General features: G+C 39.5%; 1 protein-coding gene across 4 annotated transcripts in view; it reads left to right on the forward strand.

The window, feature by feature from the left end:
- The window catches only part of Odad2 (outer dynein arm docking complex subunit 2), a 178,240-nt gene that overhangs the window by 51,489 nt on the left and 101,939 nt on the right, over nucleotides 1–24,812 (forward strand). For all 4 annotated transcript variants that reach the window (XM_087896312.1, XM_087896310.1, XM_087896311.1 and 1 more), the window contains 6 exons: nucleotides 7,555–7,701; nucleotides 8,063–8,272; nucleotides 12,455–12,697; nucleotides 13,392–13,502; nucleotides 15,213–15,367; nucleotides 17,777–18,019. In XM_087896312.1, coding sequence (XP_087752438.1) covers nucleotides 7,555–7,701; nucleotides 8,063–8,272; nucleotides 12,455–12,697; nucleotides 13,392–13,502; nucleotides 15,213–15,367; nucleotides 17,777–18,019 — 1,109 coding nt within the window. The remainder of the gene's footprint in view (nucleotides 1–7,554; nucleotides 7,702–8,062; nucleotides 8,273–12,454; nucleotides 12,698–13,391; nucleotides 13,503–15,212; nucleotides 15,368–17,776; nucleotides 18,020–24,812) is intronic.

Here is a 24,812-nt window from a genome sequence, read left to right on the forward strand (position 1 = left end):
ATGTGGTGGTTAGCCTCAATGGTCAGCTTAATGAGAGGTGGACTCACCAGGGAGACAGGCCTCTGGGCTTGACAGTGGAGGATTATTTTGAATAGGTAAGGTGAAGCAGGGAAGACTCAGTTTTGGTGACTCTATTCTCTAGACTGGGACCCTGGACTATATAAAAGGAGACTGTGAGGTGAAAACATTCGTTCTTTTCTCTCAGTCTCCCAACTGTAGGTGTGATGGGACCAGTGCGTCAAGCTGCCAATTTGATAGACTGTCCCCATGGACAATGGGGAACTTAAGATTTTTATCTCTTATATTGCTTACACCAGGGTAGCTTATAACAGCTGCAGAAATCAAAACTGAGATACTCTGTCTTAAAAAGAAGTCATGGGAATCTGCTCGACATGCTCGCACTTAAATAAACCAAGAGGCTTGGGCTAGGGAGATTAATCAGTGGATGAAGTGCTTGTTTCACAAGTGTGAGGATTCAAAATGGGATTCCTGGAACCCAACCCTGATAGCCACATAAATCATCAAATTATACATATTACAAACATTTGTATATCAGTTTATCCCAATAAAGTTTTATGTTTGTGAGTGTATTGTTATATAGATGTGTTCGTATGGGTGTACACACATATATGTATGTAAGTATGCAAGTGTGTAAGGTCAGAAGTCAACAACTCTGTTTTCCTTAATTGCACCCACATTAATTTTTGTGACAGGGTCTCTTCTTTGACCATAAAGCTCACTGATTTCAGTAGACTTACTTACCAATGAGCTCCAAGGTTCCAATTTCTCCCCCTAGCCCCAGTGCTGGAGTTAAAGGATCCACACATGTTTTTCTTGTGGGTTCTGGGTTTCCAAATTCAGGTCCATGTGCTTATAAAAAAAGTACGTTACTCTCCCCAGAGCCAATAAAGTTGTTTTCAAAATTGAAGAATATGTGTGCCCTAAAGTTTGAGAAGGCCTATTTCTATTTACTTATAGACTTCTTGTTATTAATGCCAATATGAGAATTTTTTTATACTACCCAATTTTGTTAAGTTTTCTGAGGATATATATTCAGAGTCATTTATTTTAAATGTTATCCTTGTGCATAGCTACTTTACTGAATTATTTTATTAAATATTGTAATTATTGAGCTCATTCTCTTGTAACTTTTAGGAAGGCAATTACATTAGCTACAATTTTTCCATATTGTAGTCACTAAAATGCTCCAGTAAACTGTCAATTTCCACAAATGTCCCTAGCTATTTTAAAGGAATGCATATAGAATCCTTGTATTGATGCCTACACAATTTAAGTCAAAAATGTTGTAAGTTTCTGCAGTGACAGCTTGATTCTAATTTTCATTAAACACACACACACTTTTCTTTTGCTTTTAAAAAATAAACATTACTTTCTCTTTTTCCTTGGGGTTCTGTTGAGTCTTAGGTTTATGAGTGCTGACTCATCAGTATAAAATAGATTTGCAAATAAACAGAAGGCCAAGCAATGGATTTTTAGTGCTTTGACTCGCTTGGTCGTCTGCCAGTCACTTGAATACCTTTAGCCATTTCTGATCCTGGCAGAGCTCTCCAAGCTCGGCCGGGCACTGGGCCCTCTGTCATCATTAATGAGCAGACACTGGAAGGGGTTCACTTTTCTTGATTTCTGAGTGGTATGTTTGGAGGGAAAATGCTGAGAAAATCAAAGGCCAGCTGAATGTATGGTAATGGCTGTGTGGCTTCCTTACCAGGCATCCCTCTGCTTCTTGATTGCAGGCAGCAGGGGATGGTACAAGAGAGGTGTCTGGCTGGGATTATGCCTCTGTGGTCCTCGCTGCACCACTGGGTCAAGGGGTCCCTGACAATATGCTCCCATGAGGACCCTACATCTCTATTGTCTCTGGAGTTTCATCTGATAGTATCCTTTCCGAACAAAGGAAAATTCAACGACCTTTCATTTCCAAAGTCCCCTTGTGGCACAGGATGAATCTTCTCAGTCTCCCACACTAGGCTCCCTTTTTTCTCAGAAAATTTTCAATAAGCCAATGTTTCTGCATGTCCACTTTTAGCGCTTCCAGCTGGGAACTCCTATAGCTGGGGCGATCTTTTAGAGATGTCATTGGCTCATCCTGGCCAACTCTGAAATAAAGATTAAAATCCATCTGGGTATGGTAGCACACTCCATAATCCCACTAAAGGAAGTAGATACTTGAGAGTCAGAAACTGAAGACCAGCCAGGGTTGCAGAGGGAGACCCTGTCTCAAAATATTAAAGATTAAAGCCTTGAGCTTGGCCCCTGGACAAGAACTATGGTTGCTCGCTTGGGTTCTTGGCTCATTGTGTCCCATATTATTACTCAGGATTATTAGTTCATGTTGATTGTAAGAGCTATTAGCTAGGCCTTGCTACACACCACTCGGGGCTTCTGAACATATACCATGTCCCTTCCTCTGCTTCCAATGAATTCCTGCTTTCCACACAGATTTCAGTTTAGGCATCCTTCCTTCACACGACGATGGGCTAGATTCATCTGTGTTGCCCATGTCTCAGGGTACTTTCCAGACACAAATTTTATTCCTTCTAACTGCATAGAAGTTTTTGAGATTTGTAGACACTCCAATATGAATTTTTTTTACTTGAAGACTTTTATAATAAAGTTTATTATTTTTTCACTTACGTTTTAATTTAAAAATTAAAATGCTTTCTATTCCATTAACCCCCTGAATTCCAGGATTGCCAAGATCAAGTCTGCTTTTGTTTTCTTGTATCTAGTGCTTATCATCAGATTGGGCAAATAGTGAGCATGCCAACAAAAATATACAAAATAATGTGAAGCAGCTCAAAAGTATTATTTATCACAGCATATTAAAAGTTTATTTTTTCCTCATAGACAGTGAGAAGAGGTCTTATACTGTACTGTGAATAGTGTACTATTTCTGATTTCAAAGATTTTATTGTTTAGAAAAATAGCTTTATTTATTTTGCTTTTCAAAAAGAAATGTTGAGCTGGGTTATGACTGAGTTGAAGTAAAGCCCTTTCCATGCATGCAGGAGGCCAGGAGATGAGCTCCATAACCCTCCTGTAAGTGCCAGATGAGTTTAAGGACCTGCCTATATTCCCAGTATATGGAAGATGGCTCCCCACAGCAAGCTGGCGAGCCAGAATATGTGAATTGGCAAAATCAAGTGGGAGACTGTGCTCCAATACATGTAAGATGGAGACAGCTTCTGGCCTCCACATGAATACAAACACGTACACCTACACACAAGTGAACATCCACACATATGCAAAAAAAGTTATGTGAAGTATTAATTCACTCAAGCTTTTACTGTAAGCCAACAGTTTGCTCACTGTAAAGAAATAAAAGCAATTTTAAAAATTTCTTTCATGCAGATAAAAAACTAGAATGACTTGCTTGGCAGTTCCCATGACCTGGGTAGAATATTTAAATTTGTCCCACCAAAACATGGGTTGAAATTGTAGCTAGAGTCTATGTTTAGTATGAGTAGTCCATGACAATCCTCACCCAAACAAATAAAAAACAATATAATATTCTTAATAAAATTATGTAAAGAAAAGCAAAAAGTTTAAGGAGGGGAGAGAGGAGGAGAGGAGAGACGGGGGCATTTATTTTAGCTCTGTATGTTGTAAGCTGATGTAACAGTGGACAGACACCTCCTGGCTGAAGAAAGAAAGATGAATTACAGATGGTGGAGGCTGGAGACGTGTGAGGAGGCACAGGGCCGGAAGTCAAACAGCAAAAGAATTGTATTCATTTCAGAAATGGAAAAGTTTATGGGATACATTTCTGAATCCCCTTCAGAAGCTAGTAAAATATATTTTACTATGTTTGCTTCAACTTTTAAAACTCTACAGATGCAAGTGTGTGATAAAATGTAAAAATTAAGTATTGACAACTAATTATATTCTTGGCAGATTTAATTGTAAAGGTAGACAAAGGTGTGCAGCTTCTGCTTGGCTGGATGTTTATGGGTCTAGACAAAGCAGAAAGAGCCTTCAGGATTCTTTACAAATCTGGTATTTAAAGGAATGGCAATGACCGTTAGATGTTTTGGCTCTCGTCTTCTGGTATTCATTCTGAAAGATTTATAATCCTTTTGGGAGTGTGGTCAGTGACAAGAGTCGAAGGAAATCCTGAAATGTGGAAAAACTAACTTTTCCTAATATAAAACTGTTCTAAAAAAATCCCTCAAACCTATGAATATGTTTCCAGATTTTCAGAAAAAGTTGATTTACAGATTTTTTTCTATAAGGCTCTAACTTAATATCAATAAATTTGAAACTTTTCTTTGATTCTGACATTGGTCTAGAGATAGATAATTCAGAAGAATGTATGATTGCACCTTTTGGGTGCCTGTTATAAATAGGCACCCAATAAATATAAATTTTAAACCCACATAAGCTGCTGAGTGTGTGAGTAGCATAGCACTCAAGAGTAGAGACTACCCTAGACGGGACAAAGACTGACCCAAAGACAAACCCGAGACCCTACCAAACAAAAGAGAAGCAGATCCAGAAAAATATGGATCATGTGCACGAAGAATGTGCTGACAGTGCATTCTGGATCCTTGGAGACAACCTGGGGTGAGAGGGGCTGTGACAGCAACAAGATACTCTGTGCTATGTCACCTTCTCTTCTGCAGCCATGACCAAGATTATTTTATCTGCAGCCCATGGTTTGAATTCCCAAACACCCAGTCGGAGAAACATGTTAGGAGTGTTCAGATGCTCCTGGGACATCCTGATGCCATTTCAATGATGAAAACACAGTCATGTCCAAGGAATTCCTTCCTTTCCTGCCTTCACCTTTTTTTTTGTATTATTTTGCTTCCTTTACCAGCTGAAGGACTGGATGACACTCATACCCACTCCTCTTTGTGGTTCTGCCCTCATTTTCTAGATGGGAAACAGAAAGCAGTAGAGTATCCTGCCCTTAAACAGTGGAGTTAATAACCCGATAATAAGAAGGGGAGGACTTACCATTTCACACTTTAAAGCTGACTGTGGGTAAATGGTGCCCTCCTTCCTCTTGCCAGTCAGGAGAAAGAGAGCAAAGCTATAAAACAACAGACTTTACATGTAGGTGCTGAACTGCTCTTGTAATGCTAAACCTCCTCTTCATACAAAGGTGGTTTGGGTTACCTCAAGGGAGGAAATGTGGCCAGTACCACCTCTACACTTTTTAGAAGCACAGGGCATTTTCTTAGGACAAACAAAGCAAAAATCTAAACATTCTCCCCTCAGCCTTTTGATTAAACCTTTAAATAACCCCTTCTTAGTTTCTTGTCTTAAAAGCAATAAATTGTATTAACTTCACAATGAGGAACTGTGTACATGCATGTGTGTGACCTGAAGGAGGCAGCTTGCTGTTTGTCATTTCTGTGAAGGCTTTATGTATTTTCCATTACATAAAATTGCATCTTTAAATGCTAATTTTAATATTTACATGTTAAAATATGGATAAGCAGAAAATACAAATGTATCATAAATACATGATTTAATGTGAATCTGTAGTGTTCATAGTCTCTATTTTCTACATCTGTTGGTCTGAAGCTTTGACACAATATCAGGATTTATTAAAGAAAAGATATTTATCTCTCACCATTTTGGAGGCTAGGAAGTCATCCAATATCAGGCCCTGGCATCTGGGAATGGCCTGCTTGGTGTGTCCATGGGGTGAAAGGCATCCATGGAGAGAGAAGTCACACTCATGCTAACTAATCCACCCCACACTGGATTAAACCCTTCATGGAGGAAAGGTCCTCATTGCCTCACTAATTTCTCGGGTGTTATATTTTTAATTCTGAAGAAGGGCAGTTGGTTGCTGCCCTCCACCTGTGACGAGTCTTGATGTTTCTCTGCTGAGTCATTGAGTCACTCAGCCATGCAGGTCTGGGTCCTTCTTTGTGCCGCACACCTCAGGTCTTATAGAACCAATTTCTGATCCCACACAGCCCTAGCTGCACCTAATCTATGTCCTGCTGCCCTTCTGCATTCCATGTGGTTTCCCTTTCCTTTGTGTGTCTGTTCTAGACTGTTCCATGTACACAAATGAAGGAAAAACATTTTTTTTCCTCTATGGTCACATTGAAAGTCAACTTAAAAGACTTGTGGCTTCAAAGAGTGTGAGTGTTTTCCCCCACAGGTGAGCAGGCAACTCTGTAACAACGGATGCCTCTTCTGAAACCGTGAGTGACTTCTTTGGAGGCTCTCCAAGATGGAATTTTCATGGCTTCTGAAGCCCATGACAAGGCCAACTGTGATCGCTGCTTCTCACTGGTTATAAACAGGATTCTCACAACACTCCCATCAAGTCTGATGAACTTTGTGTAACAGGTCACAGGCCTTAGGAAAACACGCTCATCTGATGCTCTAGTTTGTTTTCTATTGCTGTGATAAATACCATGTTGAAAAGCATCTCCTAGAGGAAAGGGTTTATTACAGCTTAGTGTCCACCATGATGGGAAGTCAAGGTAGAAACTTAAAGCAGGAACCTGGAGGCAGAAACTGAATTAGAGGCCATGGAAGAATACTACTAACTGGCTTGTTTATGACTTGCTCACCCTGCTTCCTTATACAACCCAAGATTACTTACCCAGGGAAGATACCACAGGCTGAGCCCTTTCACATTAATCATCAATCATTAATCAAGAAAACACCCCATACACTCGCCCACAGGCCAGTCTGATAGAGGTATTTTTCTCAATTGAGGTTTTTGCTTCCCAGATGACCTTAGTTTGTATAAAACTAGTCATCACACTGGTTTATTACAATTATATGTTCCTATGCCCATGAAGAGCTGTATTGGGAAAGGGTTTCTAGGCCCTTTCTGTGCATACCCCTTTCTTCCCAGGAACACCATATTCTTTGGGATTTTTATGAAGACTGACTGATGAAATTATTGGCCCTTCGTGATCAGCTTAACCTCCAGGCTTGCTCCTCTTCCCAAAGCTAACTGGTAGAGCTGAAAACCCTAGACCTTAGAGTTACCTTTATCTTCTTGAGGACAGCCAGCATTCTGACCCCAAACAGAGGAAATCAACCAACTTATTAGCATGTAAAAGACATTTATCACTTTGAAGATTATAAAGATTGAAGAATTAGGTGTCCAAAAACTGAACAAATACCAAAAGCATGCATTTCTCAATCTTTGTAAGAGAAATGTTCAGATGTAGATTGTGTTGCCCAGTACACTAATCCAGAACTGGGGTGGGGGCATTTACCACCTCAACGTAACACTTCCATCCTTTAGTCCCTCCTTTAAGGTGTGCCCCATGGACTGTCTTTAATGCCTTGATATCACTCAATGTTGCAGCTGTTTAAAGGAGTCCTACTGTAAATGTTGGTGCTTAACTGGAATAACATTTTATGATGTTCTATATGGCTTTCCCATGCTTTGGCTCACCATAATTCATTTAACAAATTATAACCCACTCAGAGAACTTTTAAAATTTTTATGTGCTGTGGTTGGGGAGACACATTTTCTAGTTTGTGGATTCATCTGTATGGGAATGTGGCTTTATTTAACTATTAAATGGTGTTGCATCTTCCTAGGGGGGAAATCAGACAGCAACAGTGATTGCTTTGTGTTCCATGAGGGATTTCAACTTAGCTCAAGAGACCTGTCAGCTGGCAATTAGAGATGTTGGAGGGCTTGAAGTCTTAATAAATCTACTTGATACAGATGAAGTCAAATGCAAGGTAAGGACTTTGTCATGATGACTGAGAAGCCCTGGGTCCTCTCACAGCTCTCTCGGAAGCTCTGGATGTCTAGTACATCCTTTGGTTTCATTTGTCATGTACTATGATCTGTAACTGCATTTCCTTTTTGTTCTCATTTTCTTCTTTATATTTCTACTATCTGCTTGTGTTTCTGAAAGGAGAAGTGTCTGTTTTGTAAATAAAGGAAAATAAAGAGGATGTGTGTAACCTCCAGGGATGGAAACTATTTCTTAAAAACCTTAATTGAGGAAGACTTTTAGGTTAGCTTAGACTTTTTAAAAAGAAGCACTGGGTATATATTAAAGCCTCGTTCATCTGTCACTTTCTTTCCCCCACATAGATTGGTTCATTAAAAATCCTGAAGGAAATCAGTCATAATCCTCAAATCAGACGTAATATTGTTGATCTTGGGGGCTTACCAATTATGGTTAATATACTCGATTCTCCACACAAGAGTCTCAAATGTTTGGCAGCTGAGACCATTGCAAATGTTGCCAAGTTCAAGAGAGCCCGACGGGCAGTAAGACAGCATGGAGGCATCACCAAGCTGGTGAGTACCACCATTACCATCTTCAGATTCTAACAGACACCTACACAGCCCTATCTTGTGCTCTGGACACTATTATATGTGACCTGACAGTCTTTTTTATTTTTTTGGCAACATGTCTTTAAGAACGAAGTCTATGTATTTACATTAGCAAGAGCCATAAAAGAATGTTCAGCCTTGATTTTCAAATAGAGAATTTAAAAAATATTGTCATCTAACAGTATCCACTGAGATAATAAGGAGGTGGAAATACCAAGGTAGAACTGTAGCTCAGTGACAGAGCGATGCCTACTCTCTGTGAGGCCCTGGTCTTAATTTCTAGGGTGATAGAGAGATGTGGCAGCGGTAGAAGTGGTGGGGTGAGGAGAAAATAGGGCAGAGGACAGGGAAGGAGAAGAGGAGGAGAAGTGACGAGGCTTGTGATAGGAGATAGGTGTGGTAACCCCAGCTTCTGATACGGTGACTCACATCAGGACTCTCCTCCATGACAGTCAAACTGCATTGTTTGTTAGTAAACAACTGAAAACAGCCTGGGTATAGATAGTTTTTATCCAATGAAAGTTATTTACGTGCTTCTGAAAAGCATCTGTATTCAGCAACAGCATTGTGTTTTGGAAAATTAGCAATAGCAAAAGGGAAAGCTATATGTTAATTAATATTATATAAAATCGTAACAGGATCAAATTATTGATATCAAATTTTAAAGAACTATTCACCACATATAAATCTATACATACAATTCAAAACACACGCAAGGAGCTGGTCACAGAGCTATCTCTGAGTGACTACTGAGTTTTCAGAGGAAAGCTGTAGAAATAAAGAAAAACATGAATTTCCTCTTGGATTTGTCAATTTGTCTCCTGCATATAAGACTTACTTTAATCATCATGAAAAATAATTATTTCCGTAACTACTATCAAAAGAAAAGGCTTAAACACTTACCTTGTCAGCAAAGACTTTAGAAAACTAAACATTGGGGAAAGTGAAAGCTAAGTGAATAGGAGTGCCTGCCTATCACCAACCTGGCAACCTGGGTTTAATCCTGGAACCCACACGATGCAAGGGATGCATGACCTCTCACATATCGTCTTCTGACCTGAGTGTACACACACACACACACACATACACACACACACACACACACACACACACAGAGAGAGAGAGAGAGAGAGAGAGAGAGAGAGAGAGAGAGAGAGAGGAGAAGAAATTAAATATAATTAAAAGCTTTAAAAGTAAACGTAGTGTAGAAATGCAAGAGTCTGCTGGCACTGTGCCTCCCCTGGCTTTTGTTTTATTGGACACGTCTTTACTGCTACACTTTAACAAGGATTGTGTCTTATCCATCTTAGCATCTTCCACACCATTTGGATCTGTACAATATAAACTACACATAAAGGTTGGTGCATATCTGTTGGATGAGTACTATTTCAATATGTGTGTTTTATTTTATGGTTCTCGTGTTTAATGTTAGGACCTCATACAAATGCTTTCCTACTGAGCTGAATCTCCTGTCTCAAATTCAAGAATATACAGTGAGAAGTGAAGTATGTTCAGATATCTACTAAAAAGAGGTTCAGTGGTTTCACTTGTAATCAACAGAGTACTATAAAGTATAATTGCTTCAGAAGAGAGAGTTTTAAGACTGTGAAAGAGGGTAAATAAATGGCTTGAGCAGTGACAGAGGCATAGGTTTGGGGTCTGTGGATGTTAGCGGTGTAATTTCTGCACAGTTCTTTCAGCTCTTCCTTGTTAATTTTTTATCATAATTAAGAATGTTGTAACCGCTCAGGGCCATGCTGTGTAAGTATGAGTACCAGAATTCAGATCTCAGCACCTATGTAAAGCTGGATATAGTAGTGTGCATTTATAATCCTAGTACTCCTATGGTGAGAGTGAATGTGGAGAGAGGAGAATCCCCAAAAGTTTTCAGACCAGCTAGATGTCATACACTGCAGTATACAAGAAACCTTCCCTCGAATAAGATGGAAGTGAGGACTGACACAGGAGGGGTCTGTCTCTGACCTCGCCCTCTGACCTCCACAAATGCATTATGTCATACCCACGCTTTCACTTACAAATGAGCACACACACAAACCCACATGTATTCATACTCAAACACACTACATACACATCAAACATACACACTTTTTTCATATTTAAATGTTGGAAGAAATGCAATAATTACTATCAAAATACATGGTGTAGCTGTTCATTGAAATGACTCTCATCATTTATAAGAATAAAAAATAAATGCAAAATATGGGCTTTTGAGTCTTACATCATATTTGGGAACCTAGTATTTATCCAATGGCACTAACCAAATAAGATAATGACTCTCATTTTAATGTGATTTCAAATAGTAGCCAAATTAGGAATAGAAATTTTGTCAGTACTGGATGACTGAGTTGGAGTGAATGGGTTGAGAATGTGGTAGTGTGTGCAGGGTACAAACAGAATTAAATGCACATCTCTGATTAGGAATATACCACAATTGAGTAGTGGTAAGCCTCAAACAAGGAGAACACATGTATCTAAAGTGCCATGCGCATGTTAGGTGTTTAGCTGAAGCCAACCAGTCCTGGGAATGGTGGAGAAATAAAATAGGGTTGAGCAGTCAGTTCTAAAAGGGAGAAAGTCAGGAAAGGCTGGAGGGAGATGATGCTTGATGGCTTGTGGATGGTGTTTGCTAAACAGACACACCAGGAAGGACATTTCAGGAAGATGAGGACAAGTTTGACGGGGAAGTTTTCAAAGTTGCTACTGGTTTAATGTGGCCAGATCCATGGCAAGATGGCTGAAGTAGTGAGATGAAGACAAAAGGTGTGCTTTTCACTGCAGGGCCTTATCCAAAGGCTTAGGGGGAACTAAGTGGCTTGGAATTTAGAGGGATAATGAGAATAAGTATTGCAGACAAGACATTGCAGGGCTCCCTGCCTTGTGCCACTGTCTTAGAATTCTCTTTCTGCATGTGATTCCCTTCTTGTAGGTCACAGCTGAAAGCAGTGGCCATATTCCTTGCCTTCCCCTGCTTGTACTCCGTTGCCCTTTGAGACCTAGCTAAATAAACCAAGAATTTGGAACTGAGATTGAGACCCTGCTTAGGTGTGGGTATCCTGTTCTAAATTTGGTCTGGGTGATTTTGACTGCATGATGAATAGTCATGAGGTTTGGCCAACAGTGGAAGAAGAAAGAGTGGATGTGTAAACAGTGATTTCTACCTTCCCAGATAAAGGCTGTGAGCCCAAAGAATGACAGATAGCCTCATCTGGGGAAGCCTGGCTTTAATTCCTCCACAGGGCACCCTGACCTACTGCTGTGTTGCTTTAGTAAATTGCTTTCCCTTAATGGCTTTGGTGACTTTGTTCATTACAAATAAAAAAGGAGGACACTGGCAATTTAGTTTAATGGGTTCGGTTAACATATACACAAAGCTGTGCCCTCCCCCATGGTATTGAGAGTAATAAACCATCCAACTTGCTTTTCAGTCTTACTGGCTTTGTAGAGCATGGGTTTCTAAAATACTGGCAGTGATAATATGGGTTATAATAGTATTATTAGTTTTTTGCATGTAAAGGGGTTTTGCCCTACAGTCTAGGCCAGCCTCAAACTTATTAATCTAGATTGTTCATATTCATAGTCCTGCTTCTGACTCCTAAATGCTGAGATCATAGGTTGGTCTACACCACTATGCCTGATTTACAAATAATCTTATTATAAATACTAGAGCTTTACTAAGAAAATAATATCTTGGTGAGTATTTTCTCAAAGGAAGAAAATATGAGTCCCCAGATCCAGTGCACAGTGGTATAGAATATTTTCTTTCTTTGTTTCCACTGTCTGTAGTTTAATCTAAGCATATCTAAAATACTTTTGACAGTTGATCTTAGTAGCAACCTGGTAGCTACTGAAGGATAGATTCACTTTTATTTTTAAAACTTCTGTGTTTGGTCTGGTGGGATGTCTCAGTGAGTTAAGGCACTTGCTGCCAAGCCTATCAACCGGAGCTCCACATTATGGAAGCAAAGAACTGGTTCCTACAAGTTGTCCATTGACCTGTACACGTGTGTGCTGGTATTTACATATCCATATGGGTGCACACATGTACATACACACACATTTAAACACACACAAATAATAAAAAATAGAAAAAGTGGCTGTGTGTGTTGTATACATCTATTCGCGCAGGTTGCCCTGTTGGACTGTGGACAGAATTCAACAGAACCGACTCAGCCAAGCCTGTATGAAACCAGAGATGTAGAAGTGGCTCGCTGTGGGGCCCTGGCACTCTGGAGCTGCAGCAAGAGTCACTCAAACAAAGAAGCCATTCGTAAAGCTGGGGGCATCCCCTTGCTGGCTCGGCTACTGAAGACTTCTCATGAAGACATGCTCATTCCAGTGGTGGGGACCTTGCAAGAATGCGCATCAGAGGTGCCCAAGCCATTCTGCCTTATCTGTTTGCCCTCTTCCCCTAATCCTTTTCTTCCTTGCTTGCTTTCCATGTATGTACACATTATTATGAGTGTGTACATGTGTGCTTGCAGTTGTGTGGGAACATGTCCGTGGGTGAACATGCATGTGTGTGTGTACAATAGGCCAGAGTCTGAAGTGTTACTGGACTGCTTTCCACTCTGTTTCTGAGGAAGTGATTCTTACTGAATCCAAAGCTCACTGGTTTGACTTGTCTAACCAACTAACTGCTCTGGGAATCCTGTCTCTGTCTCCTGAGTGCTGTGATTGCAGGCAGACCTATGCCCTCCTGACTTTTAAGTGGACATTGGTGATTGAAGCTCTGTCCTCATGCTTGTGCGAGCCCTCATCCCAGCCTACTTTTTCTTTCTTTAGTTAAGAAAACAGTCTAAAGTTTGTCATGAAAGTTAAGGATACTCCTCCCTAACTGTCAGTTATTTTTTTAAGAGAAAGGAAATCAACTAATAGTACACTAACTAAATAGTACAGAACTTGTGGCTTTCATTTTTCAGTGTTGGATAATTCTATCATTGGACAGATATGGGAAATCTTGGGCTTTCGTGTCTGATCAATTTGTTTAGAGCAGTCACTCATAAATGTAAATAATTATAGTCACATTACATACACCTAATTACTTCTATTTTTGTATTTCTAGGAAAACTACCGAGCTGCCATCAAAGCAGAGAGGATCATCGAAAACCTCGTGAAGAACCTGAATAGTGAGAATGAGCAGCTGCAGGAGCATTGTGCCATGGCCATCTACCAGGTGGGGCTGTACTCCAGAGGCCTTCCTTGGTCTACTAGTTAAAGGCACTGGTTCTAAACTCATATGGTCTCTTCCTCTGGGGAGCTGTGTGATTTGTGCACTGTGTTTCAAATATCTGACAGAAACAAGAAAGGAAGGGGTGATTTGGGCTTGTGGTTTCAGACACTGTGGTAAAGTAATCATTGTAGAGTCAGTTCAGTGGCAGGGAGAGTGGTGGAGGTTGTTCTCATCAACACAGACTGCCAGCAAGCAGAGAGAGAAAAAAACAGAGAGAGAAGGGGTGGGGGGAAGAGAGACAGAGAAGAGAGAGAGGAGAGAAGACAGGAAGTAGGCAGGATTAACAGACTTCCCAAATACTGGCAGTGACTTAGTTCTTCCAACTGATCCTGCCTCCTCTCAAGCTAGGGCCACAAGCATGAAAAACATATAGCACAGGGCAGAGTATGGATTCCAGAGCTAAATCTTAAGGTCAACACTTGGGAAGCTGCAATTTAGCAAGTAACCCAGGGGTCTTCTTGTGCTTATATAGATGAGAACCACTATAAGCTACTGTAATGATGACATGTACTCAAGCATGCATCATAGTCTGATTATATCTTAATCTTTCCCACTTTCTCCTAAAATAATTTACTTAGGGTAAAATAGCTCATTTGTATATAATGACCCTATGATGTTTTATAGAATTCTTTTCAAAATTTTGGGAAACTTTTCTTCTACCAAGAACAGATAATAAATGTTCATGGATATACATGGATGCTCTCAGTGTGTGTGAACATCATGTATATACATGTTTTTGAGTTTACTTATTTCATTTTCCATTAATTTTGTGTGGGTTGTCTCCTAGTATACCATTAGAATGATCGGGGTGGGGTGACCTTAAAAATGAATGTCTGGATGGTTATGGTCATGCCAGCTTCTCTCTGATCAAGGTAATCCTAGAGGAAGGCCCTTAGGTGAGCATAGTGAGGGGAGCTGCATATTCAGTCAGAGACAGGATTCAGTTATGCTAGGGATTATGTTCTGTTCTTTTTTCTAAGGCTTCGGCAGCTAACCACAAACCATGTGGCTTCAAAAGAATTTTGTTTTCAGGAGTCTGGAAGTGTGTGGTTAAGATGTCCACAGGACAGTTTCTTCAGAGACCTCTGTCCAGGGTTTGAAGCTGACTGTCTTGTCCTGTGTCTTCTGCCATATCTGTGTGTCTGTGCTGGAATAGCTCTTAAAGAAAGGACAACCATCTTTTAGGTGCTCATCACAATGATTTCATCTAACCTGAACTTCCATTTTAAACCTTGTCCCCACACACAGCCACATTCTGAGGCACTGGGAGTTAGATCTTCAGTTTATAAATTTTGAGAGTATAGTTAAACTCGGTGTGTGTGTAGCGGGGGGGATCACTACTGAACCACAGTTGAAATTATAAGAGAAGTTTAATCCTAGGTAAAGTAGTTGTAAAGTCATGATTCTCTGTTGCCATTTGAGGTCCTGACCTTTCTCGGTTCTCTTCTATTATTCATATGTCCCAGGCCTAATTCTTTGCTCAGGATACAAGATCCTTGGAAATGTCAGTGAGTTCCCTGTAACTCTGATGCACATTGTTATGGAACAGACGTAACTTGCATTGAAGAACTCCCACAGATGAATCTCTTTGACCATCACTGAATGCTTGAGATGCCTTATCTCTGACAGCCTCTGGTTTGACTTTTTGTGCAGTGTGCTGAAGATGAGGAAACCCGGGACCTTGTTAGGCTGCATGGAGGACTTAAACCCTTGGCCAGTCTACTCAATAACACAGATAATAAAGAACGATTAGCCGCTGTCACTGGGGCAATCTGGAAATGCTCCATCAGCAAAGAGAATGTGATTAAGTAAGTAAGGCATTTAAGATTCTATAATACGCTATAATAAAATGTAATCAAATGGTGCTTTAATAAAGAATTGGCTCTGACTGTAATTGATAATATGCATTCTGGGTTAAGGGGTAGAATGCAAAGACATTATGAATAAAAGGCCCCTCCCCATTCTTCTGCTCAGCAATTTTATGTAGATCAGGGACTGGCATGATCTTTCTGTGTACATGTATCTTTATGAATGCACGAGCATATATTTGTGCAAGTGTATATATCTGAGACAAGAAGAGTTGGATGTCTTCGTCTGTTCACCCTCATCTATTCCTTTGAGTCGGGCCCTTTCCCTGAGACAACTGGACTGGAAGCCAGCAATCCCTATTGGAGTTATGGATGCTGGTGGGCACCACTCGCCCCGTTCTCTAGTGCATGCTTGTATCCAAACTGTTTTCTAACTCACTGCAGAGCCATCTTTCCTCCCCTATTTTCCATTTTTAAAAGGTAAATGAGTCAGCTGCTGGCAACTAAGTACTCTTAAAGAGTATTTACTTTCAATTATGATTTTATTTCATTTTATTTTAATTATTTGTAAGGGTTTAGGGTATTGGGGATCAAACCCAAGGTCTTGTGCTTGGTAAGCAGGCATTCCACCATTGAGTTAAATACTTGGACCTACCTTACATTTCTACATTTAAAAAAAAATTACAGAATACTTATAAATTTTATTTATTTTGATTTTTAAACTTTTCTGTGTCTATTTATAATTCATAGTCTCCATGAATATCCTAAAGAAACTTTTTCTCTGTTTGGTATTTTCTTTAATAAATTTGCATGTTGTAACAGAAAAATCAACTTGCTTAATAGTATATGATAGAATTATTAGCAGACTAAAAGTAACCCCCATTAATACAAACTTTATTAATGGTAGCAATAAAAATTCATTTATATTTTGATACATAAACAATGATGAAGTTTAATAGAAAGGAGAAGGAATGTTCTATATAGAAATCAGGAATTCTCAAACATGTGCTTATATATGCTTCATTTGATTTAAATACATGCTGAAAAAGATCAAAGTAAAATTACATGAAGACAGATACTAAAACTTCCTAGTGTTTTATACTGAAGTCACCTGAGAAGACCAGTTAAAATGTTTTATTTGATATTTATATGTGTATATAATGTTTAGATCAAATAATTCATCCCCATTTTTACTTCTTCATTTCTTCCCTTGTCCTCTTCTTCCGCCTCCCAACTTCATGTGCTCTGATTTTTTTTAATACCCACAGAATCCATTAGTGATGCACTGGGTAATAGACCATATACTGAATATGCATAGCCTCTCAGAGCCACGTCCTTGAAGAGAATTGACTCTTGCTCTCCCAGTAGCTCCTCACATTGGATTAGGACTTCATGAGCTCCTCCCCTGTCCTTGATGGTATTTTGAACAATCTTGTGAATGAAGTCCCAGGCTATGTGAGTTCATGTATACAGCTGTATTACTATGTCCAGCAAATACTGTTTGACAATGGACATCTGGTTCTCACAGTATTTCTGGCCCCTCTTCTATGATGATGCATGAGACTTGAGGGGAGATGATGTAGAGCTGAATACTCCACAGTGACTTACTGTGTGCTCATTGACCTGCATATACTGCAAAAGAAGCTTCTTTGATTAGAGTTGAGAGATGCATTGATTTTTGGATAAAGGTTGAAACTTAGAGAATAGTTCATCTCATCATGACTTCCTCTTTAAAACCCAGTGGACATCTTCTCCTGTTCTTGACCATAGTGGAAGTGTTTTGAGATTTTCTCTGTATAGCATGCTGTTGGCTGTCATCGTATACTGTTTGTTCATGTTTAGATATGTCCTTTGGAGTCTTAGATGATCGCATGGTTCTGTCCTTGAATCTATTTGATGGCTTGTAATTTCTGGTTTCCACAGATCAGAGCAAATCACTTTTGAAATCTGAATTGCAGTAGCTCTGCAGCTCATTTTGATATACAATGATACTATGTATATGTCAAAAAGGAAATATATAATGTAATTTATTTCTAATACATGTTTAATATGAATTGTTCATGTAAATCAATCTCTATGAAAGGAAAAATCTTAGAATGAATTTACAGGTGCTAAGATTCATATGTGACCATAGTTGTCCCAGAGACTATCCAATGTCATGATCCAGAACATGGGTAGACAGCAGGTGGTTGGGTGTGGCCATGAGCCTTACTGCTTAACAAGTTTTGGATCAGCCTTTGGATTGTGGAGGTTAAATGTGCTCTGCTGTTTGTTAGATGGATCAAATGAACATTGAAATTAGAGTAATGAAAATTCATGGATAAATTAATATAATTATGACTATTATTTTTCTGAGTACCTTTTCTGCTGACTTTGGACTACAAACAACCTTCTTTTTCTGAACTTAAGGTTTCGAGAATACAAGGCCATTGAGACACTGGTGGGACTTTTAACTGATCAGCCTGAAGAAGTCCTCGTGAATGTGGTCGGGGCCTTAGGAGAATGTTGTCAAGAATATGAAAACCGGGCCATCGTCCGAAAGTGTGGTGGCATCCAACCTCTTGTGAACCTCCTGGTTGGAATAAACCAAGCACTTCTTGTGAATGTCACAAAAGCTGTGGGCGCGTGCGCAGCAGAACCAGAAAGTATGGTGTAAGTGTCCCAGTAGACGGGGATGGTCATCAAATGATCTGTCTCATCACTTAGAATCTATATGCACATATTATAGACATCATGTTACCACATGAATATTTATGACTTATCTAACCAAACCATTACCTTGAAAGAGAAGTATGGCTGAGCTGGGCACTGGGAGGTAGGGGGTTTCCAAAAGCCAATAGTTTCTCATGTGGAAAACATGCAATCAGTAAAAATTTCGCTGCCCTTTACAGAACAATTATCTTTTCATATAAAGGTCTGAGGAATATTTCATAGTATTAAATTTCTTATTTCTAATCAATTCAGAAAATATATCATATCACCTATAAAATGGCAAAGAAAATGATAAGAATTTTAAATGGTAACCTTAATACTTGAATAAATTATTATGAATTAAAGAAAGATAAAATTTAAATGTAAATTGGAAATATTTGGAAAAAACAATTGGTATTGAATACCTGTGGACTTTTTCTATAGTGTAACAGCAATTTACATGGTGTGTGTATTAACCTAATATATGAAATCTAGAGGTGCTATGATGTTTACAGGAGGGTGTGCCTAGAGCACGTTCAGATGCTGCTCCAATGTAAAAAAGGACTTGAGTACCTGCATGGTTGGATAAACAAACGTCAGGGATCCTGGAATCAAGCCCCAGTAGATGCCAGAGGATATCTGTACATCTTTCTTTATGTATACACATCTCTATTTACTTTCCTAGCTATATCCACCCACCTGTGTATGTATTTATTTATGCATCCACCTACCTGCCTACCTGTCTATGAGAGATTTGTTTTAAGGGGTTCATTCCTGTAATTGTGGAAGCTTGGGAATCACCTTGGGACACCTGGGAATCACTCTAGAGTCAAGGCTCTTGTCAACCATAAAATGGCTCCTTTAATTAAGATACATACTTCCCTACTTCCATATCCATCCTTCCTCCATCCCATCAATCCCATTCCCCCAAGCTCTCCCCAATACTCCCCCTTTCCCTTCTCTCTCCCCATCTCTCCTTACCCCCCACCACATTACTACCCCTGTGCTCCCAACTTTTGCCTGGCAATCTTGTCTACTTCCAATATCCAGGAGGATAACCATATATTTTTCTTGGGTTCACCTTCTTATTTAGGTTCTCTAGGATCATGAATTATAGGCTCAATGTCCTTTATTTATGGCTAGAATCCACTTATGAGTGAATACATACCATATTCATCTTTTTGGATCTGGGTTATCTCACTTAGTAAAGTGTTTTCTATTTCCATCCATTTGTATGCAAAATTCAAGATGTCATTGTTTTTTCCCGCTGAGTAAAACTCTAAAGTGTATAAGTGCCACACCTTCTTTTTTTTTTAAATTACTTATTTATTTATTTATAAAAATTTCCACTTCCTCCCCTCCTCCCAGTACCCTCCCATTCCCCCTACACTCTCTCCTCCTCCCTCTCCAGTCCTAAGAGCAGCCCCAGGGTTTCCTGCCCTGTGGGAAGTTCAAGTTCCTCCCCCCTCCCTCCAGGTCTAGAAAGGTGAGCATCCAAACAGACTAGGATCCCAAAAAGCCAGTACATGCAGACAAAACAAGTCCCAGTGCCATTGTCAATGACTTCTCAGTCAGCCCCCATGTCAGCCACATTCAGAGAATCTGGTTTGATCACATGCTCCTTCAGTCCCAGTACAGCTGGCCTTGGTGAGCTCTCATTAGATCAGTCCCCTTGTATCAGTGGGTGAACGCACCCCTCGCAGTCCTGACTTCCTTGCTCATGTTCTCCCTCCTTCTGCTCCTCATTTGGACCTTGGGGGCTCAGTCCAGTGCTCCAATGTGGGTCTCTGTCTCTATCTCCATCCATCGGCGGATGAGGGTTCCCTCTGATCCTGCCTTCCTTGCTCACATTCTTCCTCCTTCTGCTTCTCATTTGGACCTAGGGAGTTAAGTCCAGTGTTCCAATATGTGTCTCTGTCTCTATCTCCATCCATCGCCAGATGAAGGTTCTATGGCGATATACAAAATATTCATCAGTATGGTTATGGGCCAAGGCCAGTTCAGGCACCCTCTCCTCTGCTGCCCAGGGAACAATCTGGGGACCTCTCCTTGGGCCTGGGAACCCCTCCAGAATCAAGTCTCTTGCAAACCCTAAAATGGCTCCCTTAGTTGAGATATATACCTCCCTGCTCCCATATCCATCCTTCCTCCCTCCCCCCATCCCATTCCCCCAAGCCATCCCCAATCCTCCCCCTCTCCCTTCTCTAACCATCTCCCCTTACTTCCACCCCCCACCCCTCATGCACCCAAGTTTGCCTGGCAATCTTGTCTACGTCCAATAACCAGGAGGATAACTACATGATTTTCTTCAGGTTCACCTTTTTATTTAGCTTCTCTAGGATCACGAATAATAGGCTCAAAGACCTTTATGGCTAGTATCCACTTATGAGTGAGTACATACCATATTCCTCTTTTGGAGTCTGAGTTACCTCACTCAGTAAGGCGTTTTCTATTTCCACCCATTTGCATGCAAAATTCAAGATGTCATTGTTTTTTACCGCTGAGTAAAACTCTAATGTGTATATGTTCCACACTTTCTTTAACCATTCTTCTATTGAGGGGCACCTAGGTTGTTTCCGGTTCTGGCTATTACAAATAGTGCTGCTATGAACATAGTTGAACAAATGCTTTTGTAGTATGATAGTGCATCTCTTGGGTATATTCCCAAGAGTGGAATTGCTGGGTCCTGAGGGAGGTTGACTCCCAGTTTCCTGAGAAACCGCCACACTGATTTCCACAGTGGCTGCACAAGTTTGCATTCCCACCAACAATGGATGAGAGATCCCCTCTCTCCACATTCTCCCCAGCATAGGCTATCATTGGTGTTTTTGACTTTAGCTATTCTGACAGGTGTAAGATGGTATTTCAAAGTTGTTTTGATTTGCATTTCCCTGATCGCTAAGGAGGTTGAGCATGACCTTAAGTGTCTTTTGGCCATTCGAAGTTGTGGCCAAAATTCTGAAAACAGAAGAATTCATCTGTTGTGAATTCTCTGTTCAGTTCAGAACTCCATTTTTAATTGGGTTAATGAGAGTTTTAGTGTCTAGTTTCTTGAGTTCTTTGTATATTTTGGAGATCAGACCTTTGTCTGATGAGGGGTTGGTGAAGATCTTCTCCCAGTCAGAAGGTAGCCTTTTTGTCTTACTGACAGTGTCCTTTGCTTTACAGAAGCGTCTCAGTTTCAGTAGGTCCCATTTATTCATTGATTCTCTTATTGTCTGTGCTACTGGGGTTCTACTTAGGAACTGGTCTCCTGTGCCTATGTCTTGTAGACTGCATCCCACTTTCTCTTCTATCAGGTTCAAAGTGGTCAGATTAATGTTGATGTCTTTAATCCATTTGGACTTGAGTTTTGTGCATGGTGATAGATATGGATCTACTTTCATTCTTCTACAGGTTGACATCCAGTTATGCCAGCACCATTTGTTAAAGATGCTTTCTTTCTTCCATTGTATACCTTTAGCTCCCTTGTTGAAAATCAGGTGTTCATAGGTTTATGGGTTAATATCCGGGTCTTCTAGTCGATTCCATAGGTCGACTTCTCTGTTCTTATGCCAATACCAAGCTGTTTTCAGTACTGTAGCTCTGTAATAGAGTTTGAAGTCAGGGATGGTAATGCTTCCAGAAGTACCTTTAATGTATAGGGTTATTTTGGCTATCCTGGGTATTTTGTTTTTCCATATAAAGTTGATTATTGTTCTCTCAAAGTCTGTGAAGAATTTTGTTGGGGTTTTGATAGGGATTGCATTGAATCTATAGATTGCTTTTGGTAGAATTGCCATTTTTACTATGTTGATCTCCTCATTCCAAGAGCATGGGAGATTCTTCCATTTTCTGGTATCCTCTTCAATTTCTTTCTTCAAAACCCTTGGTTATAGTTACTCCAAGATACTTTATGCTATTTGTGGCTATCGTGAAAGGTGATGTTTCTCTGATTTCCCTCTCTGTATCTTTGTTCTTTGTGTATAGAAGGGCAACTGATTTTTTGGAGTTGATCTTGTATCCTGCCACAGTACTAAAGGTGTTGATCAGCTGTAGTAGTTCTCTGGTAGAGTTTCTGGGGTCACTTATGTACACTATCATATTATCTGAAAATAATGAAAATTTGACTTCTTCCTTTCCAATTCGAATCCCCTTGATCTCTTTATGCTGTCTTATTGCTTTTGCTAGAACTTCAAGCACTATATTGAAGAGGTATGGAGAGAGTTGACAGCCTTGTATTGTTCCTGATTTTAGTGGGATGGTTTGAGTTTCTCTCCATTTAATTTAAAGGTAGCTGTCGGCTTGCTGTATATTGCTTTTATTATATTTAAGAATGAAGCTTGTATCCCTAATCTCTCCAAGACGTTTATCATAAAGGGGTGTTGAATTTTGTCAAATGCTTTTTTGGCATCTAATGAAATGATCATATGTTTTTTTTTCCTTCAGTTTATTTATATGATGGATTACATTGACAGATTTTCGTATGTTGAACCAGCCCTGCATCTCTTGGATGAAGCCTACTTGATCATAATGGATAATTTTTTGGATGTGTTCTTGGATTCTGTTTGCCAGTATTTTATTGATAATTTTTGCGTCAATGTTCAAGAGTGAGATTGGTCTGTAATTCTCTTTCTTGGTTAAGTCTTTGTGTGGTTTTGATATCAGGGTAACTGTAGCTTCATAAAAGGAGTTTGGCAATGACTCTTCTGTTTTAATTTTGTGAAACACATTAAGAAGTATAGGTATTAGCTCTTCTTGGAAGTTCTTGTAGAATTCTGCATTGAAAGCATCTGGTGCAGGGCTTTTTTTAGTAGGGAGGTTTCTGATGACAGCTTCTAATTCCTTGGGACTTACAGGTCTATTTAAACTGTTCACCTGGTCTTGATTTAATTTTGATATATAGTACTTATCTAAAGAAATGTCCATTTCTTTCACATTTTCCAATTTTGTGGCATACAGGCTTTTGTAGTAAGATCTAATGATTCTCTGAATTTCCTCTGTGTCTGTGGTTATGTCCCCCTTTTCATTTCTAATCTTGTTAATTTGCATGTTCTCTCTCTGCTTTTTCATTAGTTTGGATAGGGGTTTGTCAATCTTGTTGATTTTCTCCAAGAACCAGCTTTTTGTTTCATTGATTCTTTATATTGTTTTCTGTGCTTCTATTTGTTGATTTCAGCCCTCTGTTTGATTATTTCCAGTCTTCTACTCCTCCTGGGTGAATCTGCTTTTTTTTTCTAGATCTTTCAGATGTGCTGTTAAGTTTCTTATGTGTGCTTGCTCTATTTTGTTTATGTGGACAGTTAGTGCTATGAACTTTCCTCTTAGCACTGCTTTCTTAGTGTCCCATAGGTTTGGGTAAGATGTATCTTTATTTTCATTGAATTCAAGGAAGACTTTAATTTCTTTATTTCTTCCTTGACCCCGGGGTGGTTCATTAGTTGACTGTTCAGTTTCCATGAGTTTGTAGGGTTTCCAGGGTTAGAATTGTTGTTGAATTCTAACTTTATTCCATGATGATCCAATAGTACACAGGTGGTTACTACAATTTCTTTGTATCTATGGATGTTGGCTTTGTTACCAATCATGTGATCAATTTTTGAGAAGATTCCATGAGAGGCTGAGAAGAAGGTATATTCTTTTCTGTTTGGGTGGAATGTTCTATAGATGTCTGTTAAGTCCATTTGGTTCATTACCTCTGTTAGTTCTCTTATTTCTCTGTTAAGTTTCTGTCTGGTTGAACTGTCCATTGGTGAGAGAGGAGTGTTGAAATCTCCCACCGTTAGAGTGTGGGGTTTGATGTATGCTTTGAGTTCTAGTAATTTTTTTTTTACGTATGTAGGTGCTTTTATATTAGGAGCATAGATATTCAGGATTAAGACTTACTTCCTCCTGATAAATTGTTCCTGTTATGAGTATAAAGTGTCCATCTCCATCTCTTCTGATTGATTTTAGATTGAAATCAATTTTGTTACATATTAGGATAGCCACACCCACTTGTTTCTTTGGTCCATTTGATTGGAAAACCTTTTCCCAATGCTTTACTCTGAGGTAGTGTCTCTTTTTGGGGTTGAGGTGTGTTTCTTGTAAAAAGCAAAATGTTGGATCCTGTTTTCTTTTCCATTCTCTTAACCTGTGCCTTTTTATAGGTGAATTGAGTCTATTGATATTAAGTGATATTAATGGCCAGTGGTTGTTAACTCTGGTTATTTTTTCTGGTGATAGTGTTTGTGTGTTTCCCTTGTTTAGTTGTGCTGGTGGAGGGTTGTCAGATGCCTGTGTTATGATGGGTGTTGTTGGCTTCCTTAGTTTGTTATTTTCCTTCTTGTATTTTCTGTAAGGCTGGGTTTGTGGCTACGTATTGTTTAAATCTTGGCTGAAGTATCCTGTTTTCTCCATCAATGGTGAATGCAAGCTTTCCTGGGTATAGTAGTCTGGGCTTACATCCATGGTCCCTTAGTGTCTGCAGCATATCTATCCAAGACCTTCTGGCTTTCATGGTTTCCACTGAGAAGTCAAGTGTAATTCTGATAGGTTTCCCTTTATATGTTACTTGACCTTTTTCCTTTGCAGCTCTTAATATTCCTTCTTTATTCTGTGTGTTCTGTGTTTTGTTTATTATATGGCAAGGGAATGCTTTTTTTTTATCCAGTCTATTTGGTGTTCTGTATGCTTCTTGTACCTTCATTGGAATATCCTTCTTTAGTTTGGGAAAATTTTTCTCCTATAATTTGGTTGAATATATTTTCTGGGCTTTTGAGCTCTGATTCTTCTC

This window comes from Myodes glareolus, chromosome 14 (genome assembly GCF_982192425.1).
Source record: "Myodes glareolus chromosome 14, mMyoGla1.1, whole genome shotgun sequence".
In the NCBI taxonomy this organism is placed as follows: domain Eukaryota; kingdom Metazoa; phylum Chordata; class Mammalia; order Rodentia; family Cricetidae; genus Myodes; species Myodes glareolus.